Consider the following 25,014-nt stretch of genomic DNA (forward strand, 5'->3'; position numbering starts at 1 on the left):
CTGTGTTGCTACATATGGTGGAAGCATCCAAGCGGTTCAGTGGAAGCAGTATTAAAGTCCCTCCTTTCCATTTCTGCATGCATTTATGATTCATGGCAACAGAGTCAGTATCTTCCAATGTGTTACTGTGACTGTAAACAATGGGAATGGAAAGGAAGAGGCATTAGACGAAAAAGAAAAACGTGTTGAGATATCTGAGTGATGTTAGATATATACAAAATATTGGCACATTATCTTAAAAACAAGACGCTGGATGGAGATCAAGTTGTCTAAGAACGACTACTTAAACAACTGAACCGTCCAGTCTTTTGTCTCACAGTATGAAAAGTGCACTAACTGCCAAACACAACAGCATTTTCCAGTCCTCCCTTCATGCCTCATCAATGCCACTTCAGTCCTGCTCTCTCTTTCACCTGCGCTAACTCCCTCCATACACTCGCGACCCCTGACCTTTCTCACACCTGCGTCTCCACACCGTTAAGCTTAGGCATCAAGATGCGAGGAGTCACCCCAGAGTTGAGGTCCCTCTCGAACTCCAAAAGCTGGCCCATGAAGTTGAGATTCGGCGACACCACAGGACGGCGGCTCCGCACGTATTTGTAGGCATCTGTCATTGTCATGAGGGTGTGCTTCATAAGGTAGGCGATGACAATGGTTGCAGAACGGGACACGCCTGCCTGGCAGTGTACCAGCACTCCCTGTCCACTCTGATATGCCTCCTCTGTGGATGAGAGCAACAAAACGGATGAGCTCAGTTTTCATTCAAGAAGTAAAAAAATGACCTAACACTGCATCAGTTTTTTTCTAAACACAAGTAACACACATTTAGCAACATGTACATCATCAGCACTTGCTTTTAATAATTCATTTCATTTGTAACTTTAAAGAAAAAGTTTTACCAGCTATTAAATAAACTTGCAGATGAATCACAGAGTGCATGGCACAGAGTCAGCAATTCACTTCATAGACACTAACACAATAGCTTTTAAAGGAAACAAAGGAACTAACGATCACATTGCAAGTCACTGCCTTTCCTCTCTCTTTCAGTACAAAAAGAAAAAGCAGGTTACCAGGCAACAGTTATCGCAGACTACTGACTTCAGTAGTCTCCTGACTCCTGAAGTCACAGCAAGGAGTAATAAAGCATCCCGCAAACACTCTGACACTGAGTAACCACTGTTTGAACATTAGCTCATCATTGAAAAATAAAAGTGACAGTAACAGCTATCTACTCGACGTCTTAATAAACATATGCTCGATGTCATTCCTATATCTTCTGGTAAGGGGAAGCTTGTTAACCTTAATTTTGCTACACTATCCTTTTATCAACAAGACCAACTGCGGGTCCTACCTGCATACCATGCATCACTAATTGAGCTCACTAGCTGTCGCAGTAATGAGACAGAGGCTTGTTTTTGTATTTGAAGAGCAGTGGGACCGTGACAGTTGAAATGCTGGTACAAATAAGTTCACCAGTTCAGACCAGTGTCCTCCTAGAAGTATGCCACTTGGAAGTCATTCAGGCACTTAATTAGTTTTAATTTCATTGTTCCTAGTACATAAAAACTACATTTATAGAATCAACAGTGAAATCTACTAAAACACTCTAAAAGGTTTGCTGACTAGGACACAAAATTTTATTTTAAAAATTAGAATTTTTCTTCTTCCAGACTTCTACGTCTTCTTTGGCCCCTCTCTCTTTCAAATAAAGTTTCTTAATAAAACAGGATTATCACCGCCTTGCTAAATGCTTGTTAACACAATAATCACATGGCAGAAGACCACACCAGATGCCAACTGGAGCTACAATCCACATGGGCTCATCAAAATAAGCCAAAAGAAGATTGCTGAAGTGTTATGCTACATTTTATCGATAGTTCATATTGCTGGTGGTGTCGTAATGGTGTGGGGGGTAAATTCTTGGCACGCTTGGCCCCCTTAGTACCAACTGAGCATTGTTTAAAGTTCTGGATCGTTCTAAGGCAAACGGGGTCCCAGCAAGGTTCACCTAATAAGGTGACTGATCAGTGTATTTAAGATGCTATGTGGGTGCCTGCACACACATGTGCTTATTCAAAACAATATTAGAAGAGAGGGCATGACTCGGGGAAATATTGGTTATAGATGCCCACTCTGGTCATCTGTGTCATAATCATATCGTGGTTTTTAGATTGGCCCAGATTGACATTTTTTGTCTAGATTTGCTTCTCAATAATGTTTCTTGGTTAATGAAGTAATTTGATGCTTCTTCATGCCCAAATGCAATGCATTCTGTATATAACACATAAATTAGCACAGTTAAAAATTAGCATTGCTCTGATGTTAGCATGCTAGCTTCCACTCACAACAAAATTGCTAATTCTTGGCAGTAGGTTTACCATTTCAGTGCTGACACAGCTACTAGTTAGCACCTAAGCTGACATTTTTGGTAAAAGCCCTTTTTACATCTGAAAGATAGCTAAGATAGCATGTACTACGTCTGTCTCTACGTAATGCAGAAACTGATATCAAGCTTCTATATAAATGCTGGTAGGTCCACAAACAAGCTAAGCCTCCCATTATTTGGATTAGTATTTAAAATGTAATTACTAGTGGTGTCAGCGTTAATCTCGTTAAAATGACGTTAACGCCAAACCGCGCTAACACGTTGACGCTGTGTAGCCCTCGCACGGGGCGATTCACGTTAACTAGCTAAAGGAGATTTGCCGCATTAATGTGGTTATGGTGTTAACATCATTTTAGCGAGATTAACGCTGACAGCACTAGTAATTACTAAAGTAGAACTTTTAACGCCTTATTACTAGGGGTGCAACAATACACAAAATTCACGGTTCGGTTCGATACTTTGGTGTCATGGTTCGTTAATTTTCCGATACAAAAAAAAATGCTCATGCCTTTTTAATTTGTCATTTATTAAATTTTCACGGCACATTCCGCACCACATCTCTGTGCGTTCATCATTTGTTTGAAGCCAGCTCACCTCCTGCAACTACTTTTCCGAGAATACGTGCTTCTTTTGTGGTTCGGACTCCTTCTGACATTTCTTTGGAGGTGGAGGAACATCACAGTAATTGATTAAAGGAGCTTCTTCGACATCTTTAAGAGTTCTAAACAAATGTCTGTCCTCCTCCTGAAAATCTTATGTATGCAAACACGCGTTGCAACTTCTTATCTTGTGCCCGTTTTTTATTTTGACAGCGAATGCGCACCTGCGGACCACTTATGTGCAGCCCTGGTTATTTCGCTTGTCATATTGCAGCCACAGAAATTCTTTTGTCCATGAAACCATAAAGCTGAACTTTCTTTTTGCCTTATAGTCTGATTTGTCATAACTTTTCCGTTTTGTGGTAAGCTTTTCTTTGGCTGTCACTTCTTCACCCTGACCTGTCTTATTTGGCTCAGCAGAACTAAAATATTGTGGCGAGCTCAGACAAGGAGGAGACGGAGGTATCGTTTGGTCTTGCTTCCCGTGAGCTAGCCAGGGAGCACAGCCGTTTATTAACATCTGCAGAAGAACACTGCCGCTAGCTAACTGCTCAGCGCGGCAACAGCACAGCAACAACAACAACAGCAACAACAAAAACACACAGGGCGCCCTCTGACCCCGGAAGGACACACCGTCGCAGCGAGAGGGCGTCACCCGTCACTATGGCAACATAAACAAAACATAACTGTACAAACAGAACCCCGAACAGCCCTGACCCGCTACATAGCCCCCACCTAAGGGGTCAGTCGTCCCCGACGACCCCATTACCTCACACAAAGTTCTGCAAATGTCCAGGTGCCTTCTTTTGGCGCACCGGCCGGTCACGACTGGCGGGGGAAAAGTCACTCGGGTCAGAACATGGGGTGCCACCATCATCCCACTTCTGACACCAATGTGGCGAGCTCAGACAAGGAGGAGACGGGGGTATCGTTTGGTCTTGCTTCCCGTGAGCTAGCCAGGGAGCACAGCCGTTTATTAACATCTGCAGAAGAACACTGCCGCTAGCTAACTGCTCAGCGCGGCAACAGCACAGCAACAACAACAACAACAACACACAGGGCGCCCTCTGACCCCGGAAGGACACACCGTCGCAGCGAGAGGGCGTCACCCGTCACTATGGCAACATAAACAAAACATAACTGTACAAACAGAACCCCGAACAGCCCTGACCCGCTACATAGCCCCCACCTAAGGGGTCAGTCGTCCCCGACGACCCCATTACCTCACACAAAGTCCTGCAAATGTCCAGGTGCCTTCTTTTGGCGCACCGGCCGATCACGACTGGCGGGGGAAAAGTCACTCGGGTCAGAACATGGGGTGCCACCATCATCCCACTTCTGACACCAATGTGGCGAGCTCAGACAAGGAGGAGACGGGGGTATCGTTTGGTCTTGCTTCCCGTGAGCTAGCCAGGGAGCACAGCCGTTTATTAACATCTGCAGAAGAACACTGCCGCTAGCTAACTGCTCAGCGCGGCAACAGCACAGCAGCAACAACAACAACAACAACACACAGGGCGCCCTCTGACCCCGGAAGGACACACCGTCGCAGCAAGAGGGCGTCACCCGTCACTATGGCAACATAAACAAAACATAACTGTACAAACAGGGGCCCGTTCTTCGTACCTCGCTAAGTAAGTTAGCTGGATTTGATTATTGACGATTTCGCGTGATCCTGGATCATTCGGTTCCCCGAAGCTCATCCGGGACTTGCTGTCGTAGCAACAGAGCCATAAGCGTAAACCTGCTCGGGAGCAGGTTTACTTTATGTAAACAGGATTAGATCGCGGCCACGCAGGTATGTCCGCTTCATTTATACGAAAGCAACAGCGATATTCCACCACTGTTTCACCATAAATAAATAACATCAATGTAACTAAAGATAATGCAGCACTTGATCCTTTTATTGATGTCACACAGATACATACAGGTCATTTCCTAAAAAAGGGAAATGTACTATTAATCATTCTATTACATGTATGTGATTATTACAGATGTAATTCATATTTCAGAGTAGTAATTGTAAATTACTTCGTGTAATCAAGATGAGAGACCACGGCTATAAAAGCGAAGGTGGATTTGGGAAGTCTGTCGCAGCCATGTCCTGTCCGTATACGCGAGCAGCCCATTGCAGAAGGTGCAAGATTGATAAGGAGAGTCCTCAGAATCCAGCGTATATTGCGGGATAGACAGGATCCTTTAGCTCAGCGCGACAGTGTGCTCATAGAGAGATATCGATTTTCCCGTGAGGGTATTATTTACTTAACCAACTTGTTGACGAAGGGGTGCAGGACCACCACCTGTCTTTTTTTTGCTCTGCCCTTTTCTTGGTTGCTGTTATGAACAAACTAACAGCTTATTTCAGGGTCTCTTTCCAAGAGACTAAAAGCAATATAAGTGATGAATATTGCCATTCTGTAGAATATTCTTATATTTCACTTTTACTTGTTCCCATGTTCTAGTGGGTCCTGTTGTGGCTCTAATGTGAAAGGGGATATAATATAACATAATTTAACATAATATAATATAATGTAATATATTATTGGATAATATAGTGTAATATAATAAATCTACCCTACCACCTACTGGTGTTGGCCAGAGGGGCCGATGGCGCGATATGGCAGCCTGGCTTCTGTCAGTCTGCCCCAGGGCAGCTGTGGCTACAACTGTAGCTGCCTCCACCAGTGTGTGAATGTGAGAGTGACTGAATAGTGGCATTGTCATGCGCTTTGGGTGCCTTGAAAAGCGCTATATCAATCCACTCCATTATTAGTGTGAATGCTTGAAAAGCATTCACAGTATTGTTGTTGTAATCTTTATTATTATTATTGTTATTATTAAATTACTTACGAGTTTAATTTGTCAGCAACTTTCTGCCAGCCCTCTCTCCTTGCTTTTGCAGCCTTTGCAGTGTTCCCTTGCGTTTTAATTAAACTCTGAAACTCCTGAAATCCCTCACTCAAGAGTTCTTGCTCTGCTGCCGAAAAATACTGAGCGCGCTCCTTCGACATTTTCGCCGACCAATCAGAGGGTTGCCGATCAATGTTTCTACTATCGATGCGTAGCCCCTTTTACGACACCCAGTGATCTCACATTACTTCATCCAGCTATACTAATCGTCAACAGCAGGTGTGTTCGGGGAACCGGAATAGCGAGCTCAGAGTTAGCGCGATGATTTGGTCTTGGATGTGTCATTTGATCTTGGATGTAGTAAGCGACGTACGAAGAACGGACCCCAGAACCCCGAACAGCCCTGACCCGCTACATAGCCCCCACCTAAGGGGTCAGTCGTCCCCGACGACCCCATTACCTCACACAAAGTCCTGCAAATGTCCAGGTGCCTTCTTTTGGCGCACCGGCCGGTCACGACTGGCAGGGGAAAAGTCACTCGGGTCAGAACATGGGGTGCCACCATCATCCCACTTCTGACACCAATGTGGCAAGCTCAGACAACGAGGAGACGGAGGTATCGTTTGGTCTTGCTTCCCGTGAGCTAGCCAGGGAGCACAGCCGTTTATTGACATCTGCAGAAGAACACTGCCGCTAGCTAACTGCTCAGCGCGGCAACAGCACAGCAACGACAACAACACACAGGGTGCCCTCTGACCCCGGAAGGACACACCGTCGCAGCGAGAGGGCGTCACCCGTCACTATGGCAACATAAACAAAACATAACTGTACAAACAGAACCCCGAACAGCCCTGATCCGCTACAATATATATCCTGCTGCTTTTGCACACGCACTCACATAACGCTCATCGATTCTCTGGGCGATCAACCTCTCACATGTTTAAGCTTGTTGCGGGAGATTTCACCTGTCATTTTTGCATAGTAAGCTAACGATTGATAAGACGATGTCAGAGGAATTGGTGCGCAAATTATCATCACTCACCAATCAGTGCTGTCGCTCTCTATACACAGTTCGCCCGATTGCAAAGTGAAACAAGTGAAAGCAAAAAACAAGCGTAAATTCAAACACGATTTCAATATGTCACATATTGACAGTGGCTCATCGATGCCAATGACATAATTACCCAGCTACATTTCTGAAAGAATGCAAAAGCATTGACATATATTTTTCCGTCCTACGATAGCCCGACGGACAGGGCAGAAATAGATTTTGGTAGCCCAACTGGAAAAATCGCTAGCCCCAGGACGTCGGGCAGCCGATTTTGCGAGCCCTGTATCTGATTGAGGAATCACTCATCTTTGGAAAGGAGAGTTTATTACAGAGAAATGGCTCTTTCCAAAATAAAAGCTATACTATACGCTTCTTCTGGGCTATATTCTCAGCAGCATATTAAACATATCAGGTCCCCATAAGGAGAATCATGTGCTAACAGCTGTCTAAATGACTAGGGTAAAGTTTGTAGCATGCGTGCTTGTTGTTTTTGTCTGCTTCCACTTGTCTTTGCACTAGGATGATGTCGGTGTAAATGTGCAGTCATATTTGTTGTGTTCCCACTAGTGCTGTCAGCGTAAATCTCGTTGAAATGACGTTAACGCCACAACACGGCAAATCTCCGTGCCAACACGTTAACGAGCTAACTGCGCTAACACACTAGTTCCCACCCATGTAATTGAGCATTGCATGGCACATCCAACATACTGTTTTACTTTAGTCCATGACTCGCTTACCTTCAGGGTCATACATCACATGAAAACCAAAATAGTTCCAAACGCCAGATCTGAATGAGGGTGGGGGAGGTTCAATTTGCCATGTTGCAAGGAGAGCTTAACTTCTGTCTCGCTAGCTTGCCCTGCGCTCAGTGAATCTGCGTTCGACTACTCCACCTAGGCTGCACTGTCAACCGCAGATCCACTGAGCGCTCAACACAGACAGCATCGTCAGAAGGAAAGTTGATAAAATAAATTAAAATTTTATTTTGTATTGTTTGATACATATGCGTACAGAACCGAAAGCACTGTATCGAATGGTTCAATATCGATACGAGTATCGTTGCACCCCTACTTATTACCTAATAAAGTAATCCCACCACAGTGCCCAACACTGCACACATCAATGTACAAGAGGTGGAGCACTCACCAATAAACTCAAAAACCTCCTCGAAGTACTGTCGAAGGTTTTGCTTGCTGTTGTCAGTGGCCGGGATCCTTTTGTAGCGCAGTCCAGAGCTGACGTGGTAGAGAGGCAGGTGTGTGGTCACGTTGACCACGTAGCCGATGTTGAGGCGTAGGAGCAGGTCCAGGTCCTGAGCATCTCTCTCATTTCCCAGATACAGGAAGGGCAGGATGGGACTGACCACAGCGTTCTCCGCATCAGGAGTCATCACAGACTCATCGGAAAGAGAAGCCGGCAAGGAAGAGGAGAGCGGCAGAGAGAGGCGCACTGGGAAATGATAGTGTCGAGAGGTGGTGTTAACTGCGAGTTAACAAGTAGCTGCTACAACAAAGCACCAAATCAAGAGAATACTTAAAAAATCAATACAATGCAACGACAAAAACTAAAGTGAATCTGCAATTCTGTCCCTGATGCAAAAGTGGGTCATATTATTCTGTGTGCATTATTGGTAGATTATAAAAGCAGGTTGCACTAGAACATTAACACTGTCATAAAATGAAGCTAACCAAAAGATTTTTGATCAACAGCTGTGATCAAAACAACCTGACACCAGCTATTATGACCCAGGTTTACATCACTGACCGCAATGGCCTCAGCACAATTGGATTTTAAGCTGTTCTTACTTCTGTTGTTCTCCTCATCTTGCTCTCTGTTCAGGGAGTTCAAGGCCAGGTGAAGTGACTGAGCCGACGACAGAGTGTGTCCTCCCTCCCTGTCTCTCTGCCAAGGCTTGGGTTTGATTAGCGTAGTGGGGGCGGATGGTGGAGGGGAAAAGGACACAGGTGACGGTGGGGAGGCAGAGCGGGGAGAGGGGGAGGAGGGATATGCTGCATCTTCGTCATGGTCAGGCCCATCGCTCATTCCCGCATCCTCGGCTTTATTCAAAAGCCTCTTCAGCGAGCTCCGACCGTCGTCGTACTCCGGTCCTGACCTGCAGCCCATAAAATCGAGGGCTGCCATTTTGCCCTGCTGAAGCCGCCTCCGTCCAGCGTGGTCTGTGAGCTGCGTCTGTGCGTACTCCTTGAGGTTTTGACAGTCCAGGAGAACGAGCCCTGTTCCATTACTGCCATTCTGGGTCTGACTCGCACAGGTTTTCGCGACTCCTACACCTCCCCCAGCACAGTGATTTTTTTGAGCTTTAGAGTGGGTCATCTTCTTGGCCAATTCTTCGGGCCAGATGGTGCGCACGCTGTAGTCGTCATCATCGGCTTGATACACAGACATCGGATGAGCTGCTGGAATGCTTCTTCCTGGGGGTTTGCCTCTGCGAGGGTTGTATGTGACCACTATGGGGTCGCTGCTGCAGTAGCTGCAGGTGGAACTGCCCGTTTGGGAAGCTTTGGGGTTGCAGCCTGTGACGCAGCTCTGTATTGCCCGCAGAGGGGCAGAAGAGGACAGCGGGGTGCAGGGAAGACATCCTCCTACAAGTTTTTTGCGAAGAATAGCAGGACTCTCAAAGTTTCCAGCCTCACCAGAGCAGGAGGCACAGCGGAGAGGTTTGAACAGGCCCGCGCGACACTCAGAAGCAGTGCTGTTAGAAGATGAGGTGTTAGAGGTGGAGGCGTTGGAGAGACACCCACCCAGATTTCTCAGGCCCATTTCTTTACCTCCTCTCTTTACTGCTCCAACATTGTGACCACAGGAAAATGAGGTGGAAGTGCTTCCACCACCTCCTTGAAAGCTAGCCGAGTGCCCTTTACACCCTCTGCATCTTACCAACCTCCAGCAGCCACAACTGAATGGGTGCGCGCAGTCGATGGTGCAGGTGTGGTCAGGGCTGGGGAACCCTCCAGCGTGGGAGGAGCAAGGAGAGAGGGGTAAACCATGAAGAAGGTGAGGGCGGTGATCCCTGGGTTGAGAGGCTGGGTGAGGCTGTCTACGTTGCTGAAGAGAGGCTGCGACATAGGTGGGTTGGGAGGAAGGAGATGGGGGGTAGGTGGAGTTTAGGATGGCAGCATGGGGCAAAGGGACAGAGTTGTGGTGGTGGGTCAGACTGTGACTATTTAGGCTTTGATGGACCGGTCCCAGTTTGGTGCTTGTCCTGTGACCTATAGAGGAAAACTCGTGGTCACATCTGTTAAGAAAACCAGTGTTTTCCTTCTCCTTTTCACTCCTAAACTTATGCTGCTGCGCCTGGGCGGGGACAAACTGTAGGACCCCACCAGGGGCTGATGACAGCTGACGAATTCGCTGTGGCCTGTGTTCGACGCCACCTGGCCTCCCTGCAGTTCCGGTTTTTCTCTCACACTGTCCTTGTTCGAACCCTGAAGAGACACATTTCCCTCTGCCACTTTTTATACTCCCGCTACGCCCTAATGAGTTGCTGAATCCTCCGCCTCCTCCACCACCTCTTCCTCCTTTGTCCAATGTCACTCTGATATCAATAGTATGCGTGTGTGAGGGCAGACGCGGGCCGAGAGTTACCGTGCCATTGCTGTGGCAGTGGCTAGGGATGTGTCTGACGGCCGCCGGGAGGACAGGTTGGTCGCCCTTGAATTTCTGCACACGAGAGGACCTGCGCTTGCATTCCAGAGTCAGAGATTTACAGGTGGGTGAATAAAATTGGGACTGAGAAGGATGGAGATGAGCAGGTTGAGCGACTTGTCCATTGGAGGAGGCTGTAAGATGAGAGGAGTGCTGCGGGATAGTCTGTGGGGAAGCCTCGCAAAGGGCTAAATTTTTGGGGCGCTGAATGACCACTATGCGTTCGTCAAGAGGGAGGGGAGGCATCTGGGTTTATGCAAAGCTGTCCAGTGAAAGGGGAAAAAGAGAGATAGAGAAAATAGTCAGGGATTTAGTCTTAGTTCACATATACACTGGAAATGAGGGGCACATTTTACATTCCTTCAGTTTAGATGCAAACAGCACGTGCTCATAAAAGATTATGAACATTGCCTTGCAGCTCCTGAGTTGTATGATGTACACAGATGCAAATGAAAGATTTTTTGTAATTACAGCTTTCAGTGGATTTTTTTGAAGAGCAAAATTATTTGTGAAATGTAAAGCTCCAAATCCTCAACAATAATGACAACTATTTTCACAACATCAACAGATTTTTAGGTTTTGTATATTTTTGTAAGTCACCTGTAAAGGTGTCTTCCTCGTGACAAACCATGCCAAGAGTAAATACAAAACAACCGACCAACAATCTCTGTTTTGACCTTTATTAACTTGGTGGTATTTCTCTTCATACTTGCTGCAAATGAAAGAGAAATTCTATGAAGTGAAGACCCATAGAGGTGCATGTTTAAGGTGAATGGATATCACAGGAGTAATGAATTTTAAGGAATCCATTTAAACATGCACTGCACAATCTCAGTCTGCTTATACCAGGGCCAGTGGACAGACGCTTTAACCTTCATCTGTATTTATAGGAATCTGACATTCAGTTTGAAACTGCTCCCGGGTAATCCTGTTGGCATTCAACTGTGAGATTCTGAATCCAAAGGTTCAAGAGTGTGTACCTGTTTGCTGTTAGCAGCAAATAATCCTAGCTAATCCTGATAGCAGTGAGGCTTCTTAGCAGCTCTGTTGCAAAAGCTGCATCAAACAAGCTTCAGTAACCTTCATCCCTCTGAGAGGTCCCCAACAAGATGTGTGAACATGAAATAACAGACCATGTTAAAAGCAGCTGAATATACTGCTGAACATAGTATGTTCTGGATGTTAACATTATGTAGCCTTTATTTTGTTTGTATGCTGAAATATGTATGTGGATGCCAAGCTGATTTGGGCACTTAACGTTTTTCAATCTGTTGAATTCGGCACAAAATGTCTTTTTGTATTTCCGTCTCTGCAGTGCATTTTCACTGCGGAACATCCTAGTGACTCACAGTTAGCTAATGGCTCAGTGAGATTCTTCACTTTGTGATTATCTGAGATGAAAGACTTCCTGCCCACAGCCATTAGGCCGTTCACCCTGTCTTTGGTAGCAACTAATTTAACCACATCCTTTGGGCCAATTAAAAACAAGCATTTGTCCAGGCCATGGTATAAACAGAAGGTCACCACGTAGACAACAACACGGCTCAGCTGGAGAGAAAGTTTTCACATCATGACGCAGCAAAAAGAGATGAAGTCAGTGTAATAATAAAACACACATTGAAGTGTCTCTATAGCATTAAACTGTCTGAATGAGTAATGCTTCTAATAACAGGTCGCTGCAGTTACTTCACAATGTCAGAGTTGAAATTTTTACTTTTTTTTGGTACATTCATTATAAACTAGGTCTGCTTTGAAAGGTTAAAATGACATATTATTGTCGTTGAGGTGAAATCCACCCATTGGCACGTATACTCTGTCTGTGATGTTCACTGTGCCGTGAGTTGTTTGGTTGATGGACTGCTTTAATTTCCTTTTTGCCACACTAGCAGACATGGTTGCACTGGTGCCAGGGCTGGTCAGCTGGGAGGATATTAGGATGCTAATGTTCGCGTTGAGCTCTAAACACAGTTTTCTCTGACAAAGAAAATAAAAACTATTCGTTAACTCCTGCCTTTACTTCAGCCATAAAAGGTGTACAGCCTGGTTAACCTTATAGCCGTGGGAGGCTGTTTTAATGTCTGCTTGTTTAATGTTTAATGCTTTGGGATTGAAAATTTGGTATAAACTAGTGAAGTGTGAAAGGGGCAACTGATTTCAGTCACTGAAAATTGATTTCTGGACCTAAGCCTTTTCTGTATGCATCAGTCTCACAAGCCCAGAGCTGTGCAACTGACGTTTGTTAAGAAAAATGTGTATTTTCTGTCCGGTTGGTTTGTTGACAGTTGCCAGATGAAATCTGCTACACCAAAAACCTCCTTGGTTGCTAAACATTTACATGGAAGATGTTGACTTGTCTGCAAACATTCACCAACTGGTTGCCCAGTGGCACTGAAACAATGCAAATCTTCTTCAAAGTTAAAGTTGTGCCTTGCTACTACAAACAGAACCTTTCAACTTTTACTTTGAAGGGAAACAGTATCCATTTCCATTATGTGCCACACTTTTCTGTTTCACTACCACACAGCCAGAAGTTAGTGACTGCAGATAAGTTGGTGCCCTCTATGGGTGTCCATGGCGATTGTGCAAATGAGCAATGATGCAATCTTAAGGAGGTTTCTAATGCAACCCTGTACACCTCGTTCTGACCATTTTCACCTACCAGCAACCATTTGCCGACCAGTTGGAGAAGTCGGCCAGTGGTTGCCAGGCGGTTGCTGACCAGTCTCTAGGCCTGTGTCACTGGGGCTCTCATTGTTTTTAGCATTTTTTTGGTAAAAGACCTAAATTAATGTTTAATTTGTCATTCTGCCCCTCCACAGCTTTTTATTAGCACTGTTCATGTGTAGAACACCTTTAGGCTAAGCTTTTAGATACTCACTACTTTAATACTTTAATACTTCAAAAATGAATCACAAACTAAGATGGTTTAGAAATGAACCTTTTTGTAGTAAAATAAACCTCACAGGATTATATTAACTTCTAACCATCTTTTGAATGTTGTCATCTCAGACGCCTTCCTAGCTGTAATTTTAATTTTCGGTATTTGATCACACTGACTGCTGCTAACCAGGCACTTGCAGTGGCTGGGTTTCACAGACTGACCCTCGGTGTTTACTTCTTTCAATTTAACCCTCAGCCTAAAAGCATAAAGGCACTCCCTATACTGATCTTTTTATATTAGCAGATCTAGCAAACTAGAAGACCATCAATCCACCTGGTAAATTACATAGAGCTGTTTTTAGAGAGTGATTGTTGAGAGTGGATTTTCTTTTTTAAGCTTACAACTGTGAAGCAACATTCAAAAGTCTCTCAGCACAATGGGAGACTAACAGGTTAAAGTGGGTGCTGGGAGGAACAGATAGCTCGGGACGACACCGGCTGACAGAAACAAAAGAGGGTAGAGATAAAATACAGGGAGGCAGATTATAACGTGACACTATAAACCACAGACTACGGGGAAGGAAGGGACACGTCAAAGTGATCTGGGGATGCCTTCGGTCCCACCACAACACAGTTACCAACCCATAGAGAAAGCAAACCGCGCTCCAGCGTCCCCATGCTTATATCCACGCACAGAGTCTGGTGATGACATCCTCATCTTTTTTTCCTCTTTCAGCCTTGCCTGTGGTGAAGGGGGTGGGTGTTACAATGACCCAGTTTTGTCATGGTGGAAGTCTCTATCACTCTGATTACTTTTCTGTCACATGCTGTAAAGTGCAGGCTGGTTAGTGGCATTTTCACTCAGCTACAGAGAAAAAAGGAAAACACTCAAAGCACACCAGTGATGTTAGGATGTTGTTTCACAGCAAGAACAAAAGACACCACAGCTTTTAAAGTTTCAATTAGGAATTCTGCCTAATCTTCTAAATTAAGCCCATTCGGTGCTTCAAAGGCAACATTAAAGATTGATAAAAGATCCTATTTTCACATCTGCCAAGGAGATTGGATGTGATTGGTCTGGTTGGCAGGGTTAGATGGATTTCAGAGGTCAGGTTTGGCCAAAATGGACCAAACCAAAAGGATTTCTCCAGGATTTCTTAAAATTATTTATAACTGTGAGATAGAGCATTTAATTAAAATTGAAATAAGAAAAACTTGATGTTTTCAAGAAAATATCACAAAGTAAGAATGTCCAAGAATTAAAGAGCAGCGGCTCCAAACTTTTTTTAAGCAGTTATATAAAAAAAGTTTAAAGGCCCTAGTTACATTTGAGATGTTCTTTAGTTTTTTATTTCTCTTATTCAAATAACTCCTCAAATTACACAACATTTAACAACATGTAAATGTGTGTATGCAATATGAAACAACAGAAAAAGAGCCATATTTGTGCAGCACAGAAAATCCTGTACTTGGAGGACGGTTAACAAACCCCAGCAGAACAAGTACTTTTTATGCTAATACTTTAAGCACATTGGGTTGTTAGTACGCGAGAATAAAACAAGGGTATGAGAGCTGTTGATAAAACGATTACCGTAAATGTCGGGCTATAAGCCGCTACTTTTTGCACAAGCTTTGAACCCTGCGGCTTTTAGTCAGGTGCGGCTTTTCTATGGATTGTCCGTGATTTTTGTCATATTGTAAGACGATTTGTTTTGTGTGTTCCGCTGTTGTACGGCACTACGTTGCCTGGCGGAAGGATCGGGGTTCAAGAGTGGTATGTTAGTCACATGTCCGTCCGCCAGGCAACGTAGTGCCGTACGAAGTAGCGCGAAAAACAAACTTCAAAGTAGCGCTACGCGTTCAGCGGGAGTCGTGGATGATGAGCGGCGATAAACTTGCAAGTTATGCCCAAAAAGCAAGTTATGCCCAACTCCACCGGTGGATTCTGACAGCGTGGAAAAGTGTGAAAACATCCACGATCACCAACGGATTTTGAAGGGCTGGACTGCTGCATGATGGAGAGGAGGACACCGCCACGGCCCTTCTGAGGGTGTTCGACTCTGACACTGACAATGAGGATTTCTTTGGTTTTGAAAGTGACAACGAAGGAGAGAAGAAGAGTGGATGACGAAGCCATCCTGAGCCTGTTTGTATCCGACACTGGAGAAGAGGACTTTGGTGGTTTTAGTGCGTAGGAAGAAGAGAAAGATGGTGGTGAATGACTGACTTTTCTTCTTGTTAAAGCCGTGTCACTGCACCTGAGCCTAAAAGGTAGTCCGAATCTATTTTTCTGGTGTGCTGTAGGCTACTGTTATGTACTACATGTGCAAATATGTACCCATAACTTGTTTTTCAAAATATTAATAAAAGTGATGTCTCCAAACAGCCATCTGTTTCCTGACAATTCCCTTTGTGCATATTCTCTTACATATGATAAGTCAACATTGAAACACCTGCGGCTTTTGGTCAGGTGCGGCTAATGTATGTACAAAACAGGATTTTCCCCTGATTTTAGCTTGTGCGGCTAATATTTAGGTGCGCTTTGTAGTCCGGGAAATACGGTAATCAAATTTGTGTTTAATTAGCTGTGTTTATGTAAAATCACTGCAGTCGGTTGGTCCTAATTAACCTGCTCGTCTAATGGAATCTGATAAAAGTCTGCAAGCTACCTGCTCTGCCAACATGCTGTACATGCCGAGGGCTGACGCATTTCCAGTAATTGTATTTTTTTTTTTTAAATAATAGTGAGGGTACAAAGTGTACAGGGTTTGTTTGAAGCCTTTTTAAAAGGGCAAACTCATTGTTTTGTGGTCACAGAAACAGGCTTGTTATTTTCAATTTAGGATTTGACAGTTTTTCATTGCTGGCGCCTTGCTAATAGCTGAAGTTGACAGATCCTAGGCTGTCTCTAATTGCATCCAAAACACACACGCACGCACACACGCACACAGATGCACAACAAAGAGCAGTCTGTTATTGCATATTGGCAGAGCATGGGCACAAAAGGGACTGGCTTATCGCTCACTGAGATATTAAAGAAAGTTAGAAAAGAAACCCTTTCAGCATTTTAATGGGCCAAATTAATGTGTTACTAACTCTGACTCTTCACACAACATTTCAATAATGGTAAATAATGCTGTTGTATGTAATACGTAAAGTGTATTAGTCTCATAATTCATATCAGTATGTGCACAAAGCTAACTGTATATTTTCAATATGTTTTGAGCACTTTTCTGAGGATTCTGTATGAAACATTTGACAGCAGGCTACATGAAACTGAATAAACAAGCACCGCAGGATGAATGACACACACACACACACACGCGCACGCACGCACGCACACACGCGCACACACACACACGCTCATGTGTGAATACTTCAGGAAAAATATCTATACTCTGCTAAGCTTTTAAATCACATTAGCTGCTTCTGAATTAGAGCACATAAAAGTAAAATGATTTGAAATACAAACTTTTGCACTTTAAAAGCAATATTTAAGGGGGGAGGAAAAAAAAAAGAAGAGTGCCACTCAGTTTCTGTTAGTAAGAGCTGCATGATCCTGCGGGGGAGATCATGACGCCCTCCCTCGGCTCATATTCCACCAGCAGAGCAGAGATAACGGCTTTACAGTCACAGGCGAGAACCAGAAAGAAAAGGTAGACTTCCTAATGTTTTTCCATACGACTGAACTCTCCCACAGCAAAGAAATATCTGCAATAAAATTATAATTTCCTTGAATGAAGCATTAAGTGATTTCCCATGTCAACCAGGCAATTTTAAAGAAATCCAACAATTTTTTTTCGAGAACAAAAGAAGTGCATCCTGATATGCATTACACAATAAGGCCCTCATATGCATGACAGGAGGACAGTGTAAAGCTTACAGTGGGAGGGCCATCGCTGCATAACCCCACAGTGATCAGTCGCAGTGCTGATTTAGGCAGTGTGGTCCATTTCCAGCTGCAGAGGCATTGCAGTGAGTGTTTTTGGGGACAAGCTGTTGAGGGGAGGGAGCTGGTGTTTTTTGGGAGCAGATGGTTGTCTGGTTTTGCAAGATTGATAGCGATATTTCTGCTCTCTCTCACCCCACCCCCGTTTTAAGTAGCTACTTCATCACAATGCACCTTACAGCAAACACAGAGCAGACAGCAGCAGAGCAAACACCACTTTGAGGATGCTCAATAACTCTAAATGGGTTGATTTAAAGAATCTCTTCCACTGCATGTGTTTTTTTTGTCATGCTTCTTTTTTTATATATAACAGTAAGGGTTCTTGAGCATGAGGATGGCAGGAAACTTTGTCATCTTGAGTCACTTGTTTCCAGAGGCTGATGAACAGGCTGTTTCTGTCAGAGGACGATCCACATTTCCACATTTTTGCTTGTGTTGAGCTGACAGTGGGCACAAAATGACAAGAGGCGGTCTGCTGCTCTCTTTGCTCTTCCGCACACATAAGCAAACGGACAGATGGAAAGAAAGAGTTATGGGCACTGGACACAAGCTGGTGTGAAAGTTAGTTAACAGATTTCTGTAGTGTAAAGTGTCAAATGTAAAGGAAATGTGTTGATTCAAATTATTGATGGATGCTCACTAATAACATATAATAATAAAATGAATAAAGTAAGCTCTTTATGCCTATGTATTACCGTTTGGTGAAAATTATGTCATCATGTAATGTTATGACGCTGGATGACTCCCATTTAAAATCATAAGTAACTGATGGGATATAACTTTGGATAAAATACATATTGTCAAAACTTAACTTTGAAGATTGTGATTTGTAGCTGAAAAAAAGGTGATAAATCAAAATATACACTACTGCAATGCTAAACACATTGCAAAATCGCAATATTATCTTATTGTGAGTGAAGTATTGTGATAGCATCATAGCGTCTGGTGAGTCTCTGAACTCTAATGGTAGCTGGTGGAGTTGCAACCTGCTCAGTCAGCCTGCAAAATCTGCCCCTCTTTGCAAAAAAGTGCAGACTAATCCTTTAAAATTCTAGCTTAAAATAAAAGCTAATTTTTTTTCTACATATATGACTTAGTGATTTTAGTGGCTTAGTGAATTAGACCAATTACTCTATGTACCTCTATGTCTTCATTAAAGAGTAAACAGAGCAAGTTTCCTTTACTTGCATGGATGTTGATGGCAGAGAATAATGCACCAATCATCAGGACCTGTCAGGACTTAAACACTCGAGCGTGACTTGGCGTTAAGCTTCAACAAGCCAAGCAGCAGAAAACTCCTCCTCTGTTGTACTGCTAAACACTGATAATACACTTGGCTGACCACCAAAGCATTATGGGAAACATCCAGTCCAGAAGCAGCCAAGTACCAAGCGCACAAAATTTGTTCTACATGTAAGCAAAACACATACTCTGCCCATCATCATTGGGTGCCTTGACAGTGGAGTCACGGCAGTATGTAGTCCCCCCTTCAACACGCCCCAGGGTAGAAATGTTAATTGTGACAGCAGTGGGTTGCAGATAGGAAAAGGGAGCAGGGAGCGAGGCTCCGCCTGCCCATCTTAAGTATGATATGAATGATAATGACTAATAAAGCACCCAGCACAGATAGCTGGTTGCCAAAGTGGGTCAGAATCAGATGTGAATAACATTTTGACACAGAAACAAGTAGGTTAATGTGTCAGTGTCAGGTGTTATTGACCGACTGAGGTATGATTGTGTATTACATATTACATAGTAATTAATTACACTACTCTATGTATTAGTAAATTAACTTTTGGCTGTTCTAGGTGTACACTCAGCTTTAACATCATTTTTAAGACGTGTGAAACTCGTTCACGCACTATAAATGTTTTTCGGACTCACCTATGCTTAATGTGAATGTGACCGTTCACAGCGACTGTGTTTCGTAGGACAAATTTCTGGCAATTATTTCTTTGGAGCAAACTCGATTTTCAAATTTTTCTAATGCAAATAAACAATATTGACCAATCAGAATCCTGCAATTGGCAACAAAACGTGCACCGTTACTGAATATACAATCTGACTATCTCTGAAAGTATTTCTCTACCACCTCAGATGTGAGCTCAAACTGCCCCACTGAAATCCTGAAATATGTATGAAAGCCGGCATGATACAGCTTCAACTCCTGAATCAAACCATGAAATTCTCCCTTCTGTTGCCTTATTGTGAGAACCCAGAATCTCATTTTCTTCCTTTTCTTGTATAGAAACATCAGGAACAGCTCACCATCGCTCCTTGTCGACTCAGTTTTTTCGTAGTAAACTTTACCGTCACGTTCTTGTCCTTTTGTGCAAGAAAATTAACATCTACAACACTGTTTTACATTAATGTGTGTCAGAAAAAAAGGGATTGGATTGCAGTAGTATATTATTTGTAACAAAGCTTTGGAAGCGCATTTAAAACAGCATAAATAATGCGTTATCAACGTCAGGCTTTTCTGTAATGACATCAAGTGACAACTACTGACACCTCAGACTAAGTGAAGTTAGACAAGATAAAGAAACTAGTTTTTAAAAAAGTTTGGTTATTGTGTGCGTAAGAACGGCACAGAGATGTGCGCAAGTCATTGTGAGTCACACTCTAATCAGACCTTAGTCGCACATCTAATGATGCATTCACTTGAGACAAAGGAAATGTCTGGCAACTCACTTGTATGTGATGACTTCGTTGTGACTCAGATGCCCAAATCAGAGTATTTTGCCAACAAAGGCATGATAATGTTACAATAATGACACACGAGGATCGTTTACGGCCATTCTTAAATATCCAACATCTCAAATAAAACGCCCTGCTGTTTGGCTCAAAAGGCATTTATGCTCTCTGCTGGTGTGCGTTAGTTCTTTGCATGCTTTAATTTTTAACAGCAATCGGTCTCAACACAGCTTCCACCACTACGGGCTAGGGAGGCAAAGTCAAAATAATTACATCACCTAATCACCACAGTCAGCAGACAGAAAGTGATGGAAGCAACAGCACAAGCTGGCCAATCAGTGAGCATTAAGTCAACTCAGTTTATGAACATAGCACATTTAAACACAACAGACGTTGACCAAAGTGCTGCACCGCAAGAAAGATTATCAAAAAGCCATGCAAATAATTTAACAATTAACACCTAGAAAAAGAAGTGATAGGACGTGTGGTGTTATAACCCTCGCACATCTGTGCAGTTCTTCTTCTTCTTCTCCTTTTCTGAATTTAACAAAAATGCCAAATACCAACTACCAACTGAGGAGAAAACCAGTGCTAATCACCGGCTTGTGCTTTTACCTGGGCAGGTTCATCAAAGCACTGGGTCAACTGTTCAAACTCTGAACAGCACAGCTGAATGATTAGCCTCAGCAGGGTGATCAATAAGCCCACAACTGACCGTGTCACATTTAAAGAGCCATATTAACAGGAAAAACGCAGCCCAGGGCACGTTTATGTTTGCAACTGGTTTGCCTCTGTGTTATGACGCTGCAGATGTGCTTTGGTTGTAAAGTCAGGTTAGCGAATCTAGCTAGCACTCTGTTTTGCCTCTCGTCTCATCAGCATCACCACAAGCACAAATAAACACTCACGGTCTTCCTCTGGACTCTTGTTCACATGGACATTTTAAAGGCCATTAATTGTCAGTGTATTTTAATTCGTTGCTGTTTATATGCTGTATTCTTAAACCTCGCAAAAAACAATGATGCTGTGGGGTGTAACAGCACAATGAGGAAGGCGTTTAAGCTCTGTGCAGTTTTATCGGAACGCCAAAGAAATGACAATCCTAAAATAGAAATCTAAGAATAGACAGTGACAAAAGGAGCTCAGGAAGAGGTTTTGTGGTTGGTTGGGACTTGAGCCCTCTGTCAGGTAAAGATAAGAAGAGAAATATTCTTTGAATATATAATCTCTGTAAAAAGAACGCCGTCTCAATTACCTTTAAAACTCTTGAAATGTTCTCGTTTCCATCCACCGGATTTCAGCTCACACTGTAACTTTCTGACATGTCGACTCTTACAAACAAAGGTAAAAAAAAAGTCTTAAAGATTAACTGTCAAACAAGATGTAACAACGCGTAGCGAAGCCCTCTGAGTGACTGTGTGTGATCATTTGTTACAAGCCTGATCTAAACCAGTGAAGGGGGAAGGTTTAACTGGCGGGCAGGAAGGCTTTAAATCTAGTTTAAAGACCTCACACACACGAGAACCTTTGGAGGAGCAGAGCAGAAAAGCTCCACTGGGTCCCAAATCATTTTGTCTCTTGCGGGTAACACCGAAACCTTATGCTATTTGACAGAGAGTCGCTCAACTAGAACAGAAAAAAGGAAAAAAAAAAGTCAACAGCAGCATCTGTTAGTTGCAGCGTGGTAACAACACTCGGTTTCTATTTTTCCCTCATATCCTCGAAAAGAAACCCCCTCCCCTAAGAAAGTATGAGTGTGCATGAAAATAATAATACAGGACACCCCGGGGCTGTCGCGGCATCTCTCTCAGCGCCAAGGCTGGCCGACGGCGTCAACATTTAGAAGGAGGAACGCTTAATGATTTAATCATTACTAACAGTGGGAGCGATTCTGAGGTCATGTTGGGAGGATTCATTTGAGGTCTGGAGCCCTATATGGAGCCGGATCACATGTTTCAGTGTATTATTTCACATTAATCAGACAGGCTGTCATTGGCTGTTTCTTTAAAAAGAAATCAAGGTAATCCTGTGCGTTATTACTCACTTGGCCATATTTAGTGTATGTTTGCCTTTAAATAAACTAGTAATGTTTCAGAACTTCACTTGCATAGCAACCACTTTAGTGTTCGTTTCGCATTCGTAAGACGTCTTGTTATAAATGATTTAGGATCCATGTATGAAAAGCAGTGACTTCCTGTATTTGAGCATGCAGATGACAACACACATTAGTTTTCCTTTTTTTAAATACCAGCTCGTAATCCAAATTAAATCATCTACTTTTAACTGCTTGCCACCAATTCAGTGCTCCCGTTTCAGTCAGTCATACAGTCCAGCAGTCTCTAAACCAACCCTTCATTCCTTACCATCATTACCAATACTTCAATGTATATGTTATGTTGTTTTATATTATTTTATTTTACTTCCTTGCACTCTTTCACACTATAGAACGCTCTCTGCTCTCTCACTTGCCCCCATTAGGATAAATAAAGTTATCTGACTCTGAATCGTTCACTTCTCCTCACAGCAGGGTTGCAAATGTGATCAGTTAATCTCCTGTGGCCTATAACACGTCAGAGAGCACGAAAAGTTTTAAACTCAAACATATTCAATTTCCCATGAAACAGAGAAGAACGAGCCAGCTCCACTCTGGAGAAGCTACTGAGTTTGCTGATTCATTTCAGGTAACAATCAAACCCTGTGATCACTTAACAGTCATCCTGACTAGTCTGCTGACTCTGACTTTGGGTGTGACAACAGAAGACCTGTTTGAGGCCTTTGTCCATTTACAGAGGATTATGCACATCCACATGGAGAAAAATGCTACTACGGTACTAAGTGTTTACTCTTCAGTCAACACTAGATTTATATTTAAGATGCCAAGTTATCATTGCCATTTTATATCTTGCCCAGTGATTATTGTTGGATCTGTATGATGCAATGTACCTACTGTACTTTTCCATGAGGAACTTTCTAAGGACACTGAAATACTGCAGACACACACATTATCATTATATATAGTGTGAAAGTAGAACATAGAGAGTGATTTTGGACACCTACGTGGCTGTAACATTGTTTCTATGGTTTCCTGATGTGTGTGCCTTCTGACATTAAACTCAAGCACATAAAGAATATGCATACTCATCACAGGAAAGATGAGGGTGTTAACCTTCATGTCCTTCAAGCTACTACATCACTCTGTTGTGATCATTTTTTTTAAGTAATCTCAAGTGATGCTCATGTTCCTGTGTTTTATACATAGGTTGAAAATATTTCAGAGTTAATCAGCTGCTGTTAATCAGTTTAACCACTTTTTAAATGCCACCTTGATGCCTCTTCCCTTGGTTTAATAGATGGAGGTTTTTAGCATTGTCTGACAGAAGCGTTGGACCATCAGCAGAACTGCTCGTGCTTTCACCTGGACAGGTTGACCGAAGCACTGAGTCAACACTGAACAGCAGAGCTGAACGATTATTCTCAGCGGGGTGATCACTAAACCCACAACTGACTGTATCAGGTTAAAGAGCCATATTAATAGTTACAATGGAGCCTAGGGCAGGTTTACATCTGAAACTGTTTTGTGTCTATGCGATGGCACTGCAGTGATTCTCCTGCAGATTTGTGTCATTGGTAAAGTTAGTGAAGCTGCTAAGCAACCTGCATGCTTCACTCTGACCACAGCCTAACTGTAATCCACCAGCCTCCTGTGTATGGTGGAGTTACAGGTCATCAGTCACTTACATAGGCTGGCATATTTATGTGTGTCTGCACCTTCATCTCTCTGTAAATGGCATCAAAATCTCTGGATCCTGCTATTTAAAACAACAAGCTCTCCTCATCTCATCAGCACCACTACAAGCGAAAATAAACAGTCGCATTCTTCCTCTGCACTCATGTTTACTAAAGGCCAGTAATTGCCAATCTTTTACTTGCTGTTTGTGCAGTCGGTAGATGGCGCACCGTCTAATTTCTCCGTATTTTAATCGCATCACCGTGGCACGGTCTTTTAACCTTTACTATGACGAGAAATGAAGCTAATGCGGGCCCGGGCCAGCAGGCCTGTACCTTCACTTCCTGCCTCTGATGTAGCGTGGACGTGCATAATTAAGAGTTCACGTGTCGTTCTTTGCTTAGCCCCTCCACGGGGCTGCAGTTATTTATCACAATAAATGGCACACGCCGCTTATCACTGCAAACACAGATGACTGATGGCATCCGGCAGCCAGCGCTGAAATGCACGATCATGCTTTGCCTTCTACTTCTTGTTTCTCTCTCTTGCATTCACATGACTGCACAATGACGGCGTTCAGGAGCAGATCTGTGCTGTGAGATAAACCGTTTGAAAGCAGATGCTGATGGGGGACTATCACAGGCTGCAGGCCGACCGGACCGTGCACTACGACGACTTACTTAATAATAAATTTAAATAAAAGATAACATCACTTACATCAAGAGTGGCAGTCCCGTAGTGTTTTCATCATTTATGCGCAGCGGAATGAGAGCTCCTCATGTCTGCAGTGGCCCGAATAGCACGACCCGATGTGTTGGTATGATCCAGCTGTGTAACACCTTCCCCTGCCTGCTCGTTTGTAGGTGAAGCTTATTAGAAAAAGGAAAATCACAAATAAGAATAATTTCTTTTAAAAAAAACTGCTTTGACTAGACGATGCACAGCTCTGCCGGACTCACAGTAAACAGATAAATTAGGAAATGTCATCAGGGGTGCTTGGCTAACTCAGCTGGCGTCACGTCTGAGCGTGTGTCACTCTGAGCTGCGAAGCGTGTGTGAGGAGACAGTGACGGGGGAGGAGGGCTCTATTGTCTCTACTGCGGATGACATCATCCCAAACCAATGGCTACACGCACGAGAGGAAGGACTCAGGGGCGAGCACGCAGCACGTGCGGGCTGGAGGAGGAGGACGTGAAAAAGTGAGGGGATAAT

At 43.5% G+C, this 25,014-nt stretch overlaps 1 protein-coding gene across 2 annotated transcripts; it reads right to left on the reverse strand.

The window, feature by feature from the left end:
• On the reverse strand, window positions 1-24,888 carry LOC113030765 (uncharacterized). Of its 2 annotated transcripts, XM_080307032.1 has the most exons (6): window positions 24,762-24,888; window positions 24,520-24,671; window positions 8,692-10,814; window positions 8,033-8,335; window positions 462-721; window positions 1-131 (listed from the first exon to the last, which is right to left on the reverse strand). In XM_080307032.1, the coding sequence occupies exons 3-6, from the start codon at window positions 10,796-10,798 to the stop codon at window positions 123-125; spliced, it is 2,679 nt and encodes an 892-aa protein (XP_080163158.1). In that variant the 5' UTR covers window positions 10,799-10,814; window positions 24,520-24,671; window positions 24,762-24,888; the 3' UTR covers window positions 1-122. The 2 variants fall into 2 exon arrangements, with proteins under 2 accessions (XP_080163158.1, XP_026038248.1); XM_026182463.2 differs by lacking the exon at window positions 1-131 and having other exon boundaries at window positions 318-721.
• Window positions 24,889-25,014: the final 126 nt, after the last annotated feature.

This window comes from Astatotilapia calliptera, chromosome 10, assembly GCF_964374335.1.
Source record: "Astatotilapia calliptera chromosome 10, fAstCal68.1, whole genome shotgun sequence".
Lineage (NCBI taxonomy): Eukaryota > Metazoa > Chordata > Actinopteri > Cichliformes > Cichlidae > Astatotilapia > Astatotilapia calliptera.